This window comes from Xenopus laevis, chromosome 6L (genome assembly GCF_017654675.1).
Source record: "Xenopus laevis strain J_2021 chromosome 6L, Xenopus_laevis_v10.1, whole genome shotgun sequence".
Taxonomy (NCBI): Eukaryota; Metazoa; Chordata; class Amphibia; order Anura; family Pipidae; genus Xenopus; species Xenopus laevis.
This window is the reverse complement of record NC_054381.1, coordinates 40878748-40890912: the sequence shown is the minus strand read 5'-3', so window position 1 is coordinate 40890912 and position 12165 is coordinate 40878748. Positions and strand designations below refer to the sequence as shown.

At 36.1% G+C, this 12165-nt stretch overlaps 1 protein-coding gene across 1 annotated transcript in view; it reads left to right on the top strand.

Moving 5' to 3' along the window:
• The window catches only part of fam126a.L (family with sequence similarity 126 member A L homeolog), a gene marked incomplete at its 5' end in the record, with an annotated part of 54988 nt that overhangs the window by 28128 nt on the left and 14695 nt on the right, over window positions 1-12165 (top strand). The window contains 3 exon segments of the mRNA NM_001096801.1: window positions 4546-4626; window positions 6524-6639; window positions 7145-7240. Of these exon segments, the coding sequence (NP_001090270.1) occupies window positions 4546-4626; window positions 6524-6639; window positions 7145-7240 (293 nt within the window).

Here is a 12165-nt window from a genome sequence, read left to right as displayed (position 1 = left end):
AGTATATTACAATAATATTCTGAAATACTGAAAATAAAAGACTACATTGCAGTACATGAAATATTATTAGGTCCCACTTCATCTTTTTATGGAACAGTTCAGCGAATCACTACATATTACTTACTGTCAGAAAATATTTTGCATAGGATAGAATAATCCCTGAACATTTTTAATATATAATGAGTCCTTGTATGTAGTAACAGCAGAACAAGGTACCACAGTCATCTGGAATTAATTCAACAACCCAATTGTGTTCTTCCTCAGGGAAACTCAAAATTGCTAGTGCAAGTGTACAAATATATAAAATCACACACACAGATGCAGATTGTTTGTGTTTTACCAATACATATCAAAATTGCTTCTAAATTAAGAGGCCTCTACACTCCTAGCCCCCTCTTTTGTATTTATGTACACCCCCAACTCCCCATGCCAAGAACTCTGCCAGAAAAAGCATGTTGGTATAAAGAATATAAATAATAATAATAATATAAAGAAGGCTTGAGTATATAATGTATATATTCTGGACTATAAAATGTATAGAGCATAGCTGCTATGTGCTGTGATAAGTGCAACTGACAGTTAAAAGCAGCAATTCTGAGATACCAGTTCCTTCAAAAACCACCTGCGGTGATAGTGGAAGATTTAGGGGGGGGGCGAGCTGACATTTCATTGTGGATGATAACACGCAGTGATGGACAGTGAGCTGCAGATAGTGGTTTTGTAGAGGAATGATTCAGGAATTTTGATGCACCATCAAAATGTCATTTCCAGACATCAGTCAGTGAGCAAACCGTCCATGAACCAAACATGAAATCAGAATTTGTCCTGTATGCTGTCTTGCATAAAAACAAGGGGTTCATCTGAATTCAGTAGACAAAAGCATTTAAGGCAGGTGTTATAAAAATGATGTGGCAAGGGTGCTAGGAGTTCTTAAGACTACATTTTAGAATGTCTAGAATGTACCTGGATGTGCACCAATTTTTGCAATTCATTTTTATGGTTCATATTTGGTTCTGTTAGGCACTTGGATTCTTCCGAATCCTGCTGGAAAAGGCTTGGATTCATCCAAAACCTGGATTTGGTTATCTTGGAGTATCATGACCTGTATAAAAGCACTTGACCTTCAGCCTTGTGCCTCTATGTGGTGATTTACTGTATAATATGGATATCTTTTACAATATTTTGCAATAGAAGGTGCATTATTCACAATATATTAATCCTCAGATGACATCAGATGAAGTGGACAGTGTAGCTAAGAAATGCATTAAAAGGAGCTGTTCACCTTTAAAGGAGAACTAACTAAAGAAGTAGATAGAAATGTTGTACCTTGTGATTTGGGCTTCTGTACCAGCCCAAGGTAACTACAGCCGTTTAGCAGTAAAGATCTGTGTCTCCAAAGATGCCCCAGTAGCTCCCCATGTTCTTTTCTGCTGATTCACTGCACATGCTCTGTACTGCTGTCACTTACTGAGCTTAGGGACCCACTCACAATATACAATACACAATGTCACAATATAAAGCTAATTAGTAATTAATACAGATAGTTTCTAAATGGCAGCACAGAAAGTAATGCAATTAGCATCAGAATTTAATAAATAGCCCTGTAGCATCAATTTATATTACAGGCCAACCTCATATTCTGCTTGATAATTTGCAACAACCCCTAAGCTTAGCTTCTCAACAGCTGCTCAGAGCCCACTGAGCATGTGAGTGTTGCAGACACTTTCCAAGATGGTGACCCCCTGTGACAAGTCTGAAGTCCTGGATCATTGCTGCTATTGACAAGCTGAAACTTTAGGTTGGTGCAAGTTCAGTATATAAAATGACATTTTTTAGCTACATTAATTTTTAGGGTTTAGTTGTCCTTTAAATTAACTTTTAGTATGATGTACAGAGTGATATTCTTAGACAATTTGCAATTGGTTTTCATTTATTATTATTTGTGGTTTTTGAGGTAATTAGCTTTTTATTGTTATTTAGATTTCCAATTTTCAATGTCCGCAATCTGGTTGCTAAGGTCTAAATTATCCCATCAACCATGCATTGATTTGAATAATATGAAAAGGAGAGAGCTGAATAGAAAGACAAGTAATACATAGTACCAATAATTATAAATGTGTAGCCTTCCTGAGCATTTGTATTTAGATGGGTGTCAGTGACCCCCATTTAAAAGCTGGACTCCTCAGTTTTATGGTACAGGTATAGGATCGGTTATCCAGAAACCGATTATACAGAAAGCTCCAAATTACAGGAATGTTGTCTCACATAGACTCCATTTTATCCAAATAATCCATTTTTAAAAAAAAAAAAATTATTTCCTTTCTCTCTGTAATAATAAAAATGTACCTTGTACTTGATCCAAACTAAGATATAATTAATCCTAATTGTAGGGGAGGCAAAACAATCCTATTGGGTTTATCTAATTTTTACATGCTTTTCTAGTAGACTTAGGGCAGATACACACACAAAGATTCGGGGAGATTTAATCGCCCGACAACAAGTCGCCTCTTCGTCGGGCAACTAATCTCCTCAAAAAGTCTTCCCGCTGGCTAGAATCTAAGTTGCCGGTGGGATGGCACTCGGATCTCTTTGTTTTCCGAAGTCGACTGAAGTTACCTCGTGAGGCGACTGAAGTTTCCTCGTGAGGCAACTTCAGACGACTTGGAAAACTAAAGCTTTTCGGGAAGATTAGTTGCCTGAAGAAGAGGCAATTTGTTGCCGGGCGGCTAAATCTTCCCTAATCTTAGCGTTTGCCCTTACCCTTAAGGTATGGAGATCCAAATTACGGAAAGATTCGCTATCCGGAAAAACCACAGGCCCTGAGCATTTATATTAAAATGTAGGATAGTGTTGCTCTGCACTGGTAAAAGCTGTATGTTTGCTTCAGAAAGACTACTATAGCTTATAATACACAAAAGCCATGCATATCCTGTAAATTATATCCTTGTAAACGGTGACTAGTGATGTCATTTTTGTCACATGACTCACTAAAACTTGTGTATTATAATAAATAAAGTACCCCTTGTTGGAAAATATGAGGATATTAGAAGTAACCTCGGGAGTTCCATGACCTGTATATATGGTCATGGAACTCCTCGGTGACTTTTAATATCCTTATATTTTATAATAAGTGGTACTTTATTCACTATATAAACAAGCTGCTGTGTAACAATGGGGGCAGTAATTCAAGCTGGAAAAAAGGAAAAAAATACAAATTAAATCCAACAGCAAATTGTCTTACAATATCACTCTCTACATACTAACACAATAAAAACTGGGTAAATAGATAAGCTGTGCTAAATAAATAATGTTTCTAATATAGTTAGTTAGGCAAAAATGTAATGTATAAAGACTGGAGCGACTGGATGTCTAATATAATAGCCAGAACACTACTTCCTGCTTTGCTGCTCTCTTGGGTTCCACTGATTACCAGGCAGTAACCAATCAGAGACTTGAGGGGAGGCCACATGGGTCATATCTGTTGCTTTTGAATCTGAGCTGAATGGTGAGGATCACTGAACAGTTATGTACCATGTGGCTCCCCTTCAAGTTGCTGACTAGCTCAGAGTTATAGAGCTGAAAAGCAGGAAGTAGTGTTCTATTTATTTTGCACAACCTATCTATTTACCCAGTTTTTATTTTCACACTGAACTGTTTATTTAAAACATTAATCCTGCTGAAAGGTGTCTGATAGAGGCATCTGAGAAAATAAGTGGGATTGATAAGGGAGGGGGGCACTAAAAGTATTTATCCCACTGTATGGGATGCAGCAAGACACCAACGTTCTAATCCTGCTGCTGAGGGCAGAGCTCTGATACACCCGTGGTTTATTCCTGCTACAGGGAACTGAGCAGCTGTGTAGTAGGAGAGACTTTTTAACCCACGTATGTATCCAACATCTGCAGATTATGAGGGTCATTTGGGCAATCCACATGGCAATGTGGATAATTACATGGTATTAATTCATTATGTCTAACAGAGGTTGATTAACTTTGGATGTTGAACCTGTCACTGAAAGATTTTTTTTCTAGTAACTGAAGAAAATATCCACATGACATACCCATAGACACTCTGCTATATGAAGCACAGTTCTGTGTAACCTTTCAGGAAAAGGGCTTTCTGTAGACTATTTAAGGAATTGTTCAGTGTAAAAATAAAAACTGGATAAATAGGTTGTGCAAAATAAAAAATGTTTCTAATATAGTTAGTTAGCAAAAATGTAATGTATAAAGACTGGAGTGACTGAATGTGTAATATAATATAATATAATATAAATGAAATGAAAACAAATAAAACCCTTTACATGCAGTGATCCAACATTATTGTGGAAAATTGCCGCCTTCATCCTGCAATAATGCTGGATAGCTGCAAGTGTTTTACTTGCAGTGATCCCATGTTAGTTGCCGGAAAGACATTTTCAGGAGATTGTTGCCCTACCAAGTAATTTGCTTTGTTGTACACAGTACAGGGAGATACTGTGTTATTGTACTATTTTTATAGGCTATGGTAATTTTACTGACAGTCTAAACACTTTCTTCTCACCAGGAAATAATGGACGAACAGGGGCACAGCAAGATCTTGTCATTTACTATCCCGTCCTTGTCTAAGCCATCTGTGTATCACGAGGTAAGAATCACCAGATAGCCTTGTACTTGTCATAACCATTGCTTGCCTTTTTAAAGGGGACGAATATGACTTCCAGCTTATTGGTAAATGTATCCTGTAAGTCTTTGCATGGAGTTTCTGGGATGTTCTTGTTAGGTGTTCTTATATTAGCCAGGTCCTAAAGAAAATACTGTAGATTGTGCTGCCTAATTTAAGACCCTCTGATCAACCTCTTTCTCCAGTTGGATGTCAATATTATAAGCCGATTACTAGGTCATATAAGGTGAATGTATGATTTCAATAGTAATAAAGTTGCAGCTACTTCTGGACTGTAAAAACCTGAAAACAAAGGTAGTCACATTTATAAAGGGTCAACTCAAAATTCGACCCATCGAAGTTTATTAATAAAATCAAAATTTTAAAAGTCGGATGAATATAATTGACCCGAAAACTCAAATTGAATTCTATTCGAATTAAAAAAAACTCAATTTGAGTTTTTTCTCAGAAAAAACCTCAAATGTCAGGAAGGCTGCAAACAGCTCCAAATTGATCTCTGGACGCCTCCCATTATCTTTAACAGCAATTCCGACAGGTTTTAGGTGGCGAATATTCGAATTTGAGTTCTTAAAGGGCCAGAGTATGCTAAATCTCAAATTTAAAAAAAAAACCTCTAATCAAATTTGAATAACCGCAATGAAAAAATGGCCCCTTGAGGCACATAAGATTTGCTGTGGGGAATCTGCCCTGCTCACAGATATCAGATCTTTTGAAAATGCCTTTCCATTAAATGAAAACAAATAAAACCCTTTACATGCAGTGATCCAACATTATTGTGGAAAATTGCCTTCTTCATCCTGCAATAATGCTGGATAGCTGCAAGTGTTTTACTTGCAGTGATCCCATGTTAGTTAACAGAAAGACATTTTCAGGAGATTGCTGCCCTAAATTGACCAAGCTATTGGTTATTTACAAGAAATAAAGACAAGGCCCATACAGACAGAACAAATGTAAGGTCTATAAGTGGTTAAGCTAACACTGCTTTTTACAGGTACAATTATAATGCCATGAAAAAAATATATTGCTTGTATATGCGTCAAGTACTAAATGTTAAAGGGGAACTAAAGCTTAACTAAAGAAGTAGTCTAGAAATGTTGTACATTATGTTTTGGGCTTCTGTACCAGCCCAAGGCAACCACAGCCCTGTAGCAGTAAAGGTCTGTGCCTCCAAAGATGCCCCAGTAGCTCCCCATCTTCTTTTCTGCTGATTCACTGCACATGCTCTGTACTGCTGTCACTTACTGAGCTTAGGGACTGACTCACAATTAGGGTTGCCACCTGGTCGGTGATGATGGCTGATCCCAATGTTATTAATAGGAAAAAAAGATAAATATATAGGAAGGCTGGTATTTTTCTACTCATAATATACAGTATACATAGAATACAAATGTCACAGTATAAGGCTGATTAGTAATTAATACAGATAATTACTACCATCAGAATTTAATAATCAACCGTGTAGAATCTGCTTATATTAAAGGCTAACTTCGTTTTCTGCTTGATAATTTGCGACGACCCGTAAGCTTAGCTTCTCAACAGCTGCTCAGAGCCCACTGAGCATGTGAGTGTCGCAGACACTTTCCAAGATGGTGACCCCCTGTGACAAGTTTGAAGTCCTGGATCATTGCTGCTATTGAGAAGCTGAAACTTTAGGCTTATGCAATAAGTTCAGTAAATAAAATGTCATTTTTAGCCATGTTCATTTTTAGGGTTTAGTTCTTCTTTAATTTATGCTTTCTTTTCATTCATGCATTTATGCACAATTTCCAGTGCTTTTGTCTATCACATTTCACACATGAAGACTTGTTTTTCCTGGGACCTAATAATCCTGTTCATCATGGTGCTTCTTTGTTTTATGTAGCCTTCCAGCATCGGTTCTATGGCTCTTACTGAAGGAGCATTGTCTCAACATGGCCTTACACGAGTTGTATACAGTGGCCCTCATCCCCAGAGGGAGATGCTAACTGCACAGAACAGGTAAACTCCAGAATACTTTCACATTTAGTCTATTGTCAAGATTTATTACACTATACAGTGAAACCTCAATTTTAAATACCCTTATTTTAAGTTTTCCTCATTTTACACCCCACCAATATACAGTAAAATGCATTTCCCTGGATTTCACACCATTTTTCCCCTGAAAAAGTAAAATAGTTTCGCTGCCCTTGTTAACTCCAGCCAAGGGTTATCATATGGGTTCACTCCAGGCCACTCTGACAGGAAATACAAGCCTTGTCTATGAAAGAAAAGAATTTATATGTGAAAATAATAATAAGAAAAAAATTTATTCTTTCTCTACAGAGATAATTTAACTTGGAGACAGCTGTCCAAACTTTTTGCATGATGTGGATATTCAGAGTCTGTTTCTGATCTCTTTATGATCGATTTTCGATTATATGCTCATGTTTTCCATCTCGAACTTTCATTCTCTCTGTAATTAACCCTATAGCAGCCATTGATAAAATAACTTTATTTTTTATAGGTTCGAGGTGCTGTCGTTTCTTCTACTTTGTTATAACTCTGTTTTAAATGCAATGCCTGCTGTCTCCCTTCAGTCCCTGTGTCAGATGTGTTCAAGGTAAGTGCCAGTTTCAGTTCTTACTAGCAGTGCAAAATGCAAATATTGGAGCTCATCTAGTGCCCTTATTTACTTGTCTAGAGGGCTTACTGCAGGTAAATATGTAGACTCGGTTGTTCTTCGCTTTATCTTAAGAGCTGTGACCCACAAAGGGTAACACAAAACAATGACAAGAACCTAAAATCCACATGAAGTGATACTCAATACTCAATATAGTCCAAAAATATTGAAGAGATTTGTTTAATTTTATACTAGTGTGCCTTACTAGGAGTGGGAATTTTCCCAGTGAGTTCTTCTCTCTATTACATTTGAGTTTGATACATTTATTGGTAGTGTTTTTCTGCTGCAGATTGCCATGTGCAAAATAAAATGCAATAGAATCCCCATTATATGTTTTTCAGGGCACCAGAAAAAAATATTGTAAAATCCAGGAAATGTTTTAAAGTAACTTATTCTTCAAGTTCTCAAAGGATATAAGCACAGGAGTCTGTTTTACTTTAAAATACTATATTTACTGTGTTAATGTGGGGGAGGCTCTCTGGCAGTCACATGCACGACCTAAAGCAATAAGTTATTTGTGCATGGCTGTATGAGTTGCAGATTAATTGAAATTAACCATTTACAGACCGCACCATAGCAAAATCTGCATCTGCTTAGTATTTTAAATTTCTTCCCCCCCACTAATAATAATATTCACAGAGGCTGAATAACCATTTTTGTGATCAGGACAACAATTTGGTTTAAAATCTGGGAAAACATTGTATAAAATCAGGGAAAAGCACCCACTGAAATGCATTATGAATTGGTGTGATCACAAAAAATGTAAAATGCAGAAAAACTTAAAATCATGGTATTTAAAATTGAGATTTCACTGTATATTCTTTATTAATATCACCAGGACTTACGGTAAGCATGGTCTATAGGTTAAATAGACTGTATTCAAAGGAATGCTTGGGTATGTAGTATACATATAAGGATGTGCTTCCTCATACTTGAATGTTAGCAAGTGTTTTTGCATCACATTCTGTACCTTAGATGCCTCAGCTTCCCACCCCTCACTGCTGCATCACTCAAACGAGGGATGCACCGAATGCTCTTTTTGGGATTCGGCCGAAAACCTGAATCCTTCGTGAAAGATTCCGAATACCGAACCCTAATTTGCATTTGTAAATTAAGGCCAGGAAAGGAAAAGGTGTTTCTGTTTAAGTTAGGGATGCCCTGAATCTGCAACATATTACCTTGGGGCATCCTGTGGACTGAGTTAAAGACTATGATGATTTTATATTTAGTTTGTAATATGGTTTAAGCCTAATGTTACTGTAATTATTATATCTTATAAATCATTTAATTAAACATGTCATTTAATGAGGTTTGAAAGGTCTTTTAATAGGCACGGTATAGTAAATTTAAAGGAAAAGTATCACTAAAAAATTTTTTTTTATAAAAAAAACCCTTGTAGCCCCCTCCAATAATACATCTATACTGCCAGTTAGCTGTTTTAAATTCTCTATTCAAAATACCCTGATAAATATCTACTTCAGGTTGTGCAGTGTCTTCTGAAATAGGGCGATATGGCGACATTCCCTCAGCTCCAGCTGCCCTCAGACACTGCACAACTGGAAGCAGATATTTATCATGGTATTTTTGAATAAGCAATTACAAATAGTTGACATTGTACAGGATGGAGGTATTACTGAAGGGGGATACAATGTTTTTTTATAAAAAGGTTGTGTTACTGGTCCTAGCGTAATTATTTTTCTGATAAACCCCAAAGCTAGAGCAAATGTTTACAAGTGATTGATGCAACATATTTAGAATATGTTTACTGCACAATTATTTTCAGTAGCTACCCTGATCTTTAGGTGTTGGTTTGTTCAGTCCATGATTTGGCCACATATAAACGGCCCACATAGAATTTATCTGTTTAAACCTTCATACAGAACAAACAAATTACAAAGGATGGGAGTTGAAGCACTTTTGACTTTTGGGAGCCAGACGATAAACATCTGCAAAAACCATGTGAATCTATGTATGGCCAGTTTAATTAGGAGAATGTTAAACATACAAATCATCTCTGTTCTCTTGGCATTCCAAAAACATGACATTTGGAGGCACATTTATCAAGGGTAGAATTTGGAGTTCATGTTTTTAAGGGAGTTTTTTTTTTAAACTCCCTTAAAGGGATCTAAAGTCATGTTTTTTTTAAAAAGCATATAAAAGTTCTCATCACTAAATAAAACAATTTTGTAATGTATGTCTGTTAAAATATTGTACCTGTTTTGAGGTACATGAGATGTTTTTCTGAAGCTTTTTCTTCTCAATCTTGTTTGCAATCTCCTTTGTTCAGCGGCTGTTGGCTGTCTTACTCCTTGATGCTCTGAGGTTGCAGTCATTTCTCAACAAGCATGTATATATGCGAGGGTTAAACACCCTTTAGCCTTATCTAGCAGTTAAGCATCAGAGGGGCAGCCCATCAATTGCTGAAAAATTAGAATTTTCAATTCAGCCTATAATAAATCTACCCCCTAAAATGTTTTTTGTTATAGGGCACAGCTATCCAACTGAAGAACCACAAATAATATTTTGTTGCAAACTGGAATTTTAACCACAACTTTTAAAAATGGAACTAATTTATGGCAGTAAACCGCTGCCGCAAATTTGATTCATGTTGCTGCTTACAGATGCAACCATGATTGTATTGCCACGTGCAGTTATTATCCGTTAAAGTACAATTCTCAAATAGGCCTGTTGTGTGGAGGGTTAATGGACGAGGTGCAGCAAACTCAGCAGCTTGTGCAAATTACAATCGGATGCAAATACTATACTGTATATGCTTCTGTTACATAATTTAGTCTTGCAAGGCTTAAACCTACTCATACTGAATTCAAGTCAACATTTAGCTAATCTCTTGAATTCATTAAATAGCTAGATTGCTACGTCTATTTTTAGTTTCAGGCGCTAAAATCCTCTCTCCTCAGCAATCTCTGTGACAGAATGTGCCACTAAGACTTGCTTTCAGTAAGCTGGCAAACATTCTCTTATCTTATCCCTAACACTTAGGGACAGATTTATTAAAGTGTGAAATTAAAGCTCGGGGTGAACAACCCCAAAAACTCGAATTAATAGAGTTTTCTGCGGGAATAAACTCGAATTGCTCAAATTAATACAAGTTTTTCAGCACAGCAGAGGTTTTTTTATACATATATATAACAAACACGCGAAAGTTGTGCTCACCACTAATTTTTAAAAACATAAAGGGGGGGGGTGCAATGAGGCTGTGACCACAAAATTCACATAGACAAATACAAGAGGTCCTCTGCACTCAACCCCTTATCAATATATTAAGGACATTGAGACATTTTGTGCCTTAAGCTAGTAAAAATGCCTTATCCTTTAAACAAAACAGGGATTGTTTGTCCATATATTGCAATATATTTTAGCTGGCCAACATTATACATTTTATAAAGAGACTAGGTTTTACCCGCTGCACTTTCAAAAAACTCCCAAAATGTGTGTGTATATATGTGTGTGTGTGTGTGTGTATATATATATATGTGTGTGTGTGTATATATATATATATTTGTGTGTGTGTGTATATATATATATATATATATATATATATATATATATATATATATATATATATATATATATATACATACACACACACACGTATTTTTTTATATACAAATACATTTGTTTGTTTGTTATATATTGTGTATACATAGAATAAACAGATTATCGAAACAAGGCAAAGTTATATTCTCAGTTCATAAGAATACAACCTGTATGGTACATAACATCTCATAACTGCAACATTTCGGGCATGCGGCGTGCCCTTTCTCAAGCTTAACAGAGTAATCAAATGTTACAGGTGTGTTTCACACATTTAATTACAGTAGCACCCCCATTTTACATCCCCTGATTTTAAGTTTTCCCTCATTTTACATTGTTGTTTTGTGGTCCCACATATATGATGCATAATACATTTCCCTGAATTCACATTTTCCTGGATTTTACATATTTTTTTCTGGTCCCCTGGAAAACGTAAAATGGGTTTCTACTGTAATTAATTTCACACATTAATGTGTGAAATACACCTGTAACATTTGATTACTCTGTTACACTTGAGAAAGGGCAAGCTGCATGCCTGAAAGGTCTCTGTTATGAGATCTTGGGCACCCCTGATGTAAGGCTCCATTGACAGTACCTTATGGAAACGTATTTTACTAGATATCTACAAAGAAAACATTTATAATAAACCCTGTTATTTTCTGTATTATTTGATATGTCATGATGTTTGCTTGGCCAGGTATATTTTGTTTGTTTTTTCCCCATGGAATGGCAATAATCTGTTTTTCTGCAGATACTGTGCTATCTTAATATACATTGTATAATGCTTATATAAAGCGGCACATGTTTCCGGTAAGCCTCTAGGCCATGGTAGTTTTCCTGGCTATGCCAACAAATACTTCTGCCGTGTCACTGGCACAGCATTTTATGTACATTGACAGATGGTGTACTGAATCATGAGGCCTGCTTTATTTTCACTGCGCCCCCATCCTCAACTGGCAGCACAACATTTCTTGGCCCATTCTGAAGAATTTTCTAGGATAAAAGAATTAGCATATGACAAAAGAATAAAAGGTGATGTTTTTTTTTAAACTAGGCCCACGTGTAACAATGAAAGAATGGAAAGCTACAGCCACTGAACAGATTGGTATCATTTAATAAAATATATAATTGCAGCATTTGCTTGATACATTGGTTACAGGGCAACTCTATTGAAATAAAATAAATATTAGTGGTATAAAGGTAATATTATTGGCTAACTAAGCCAATATATATATATATATATCTCTTCCAACGGGGTCACACTCATTTTGAGTTAAACGTAGCATTTATTGAAAACACAATAAAAATCA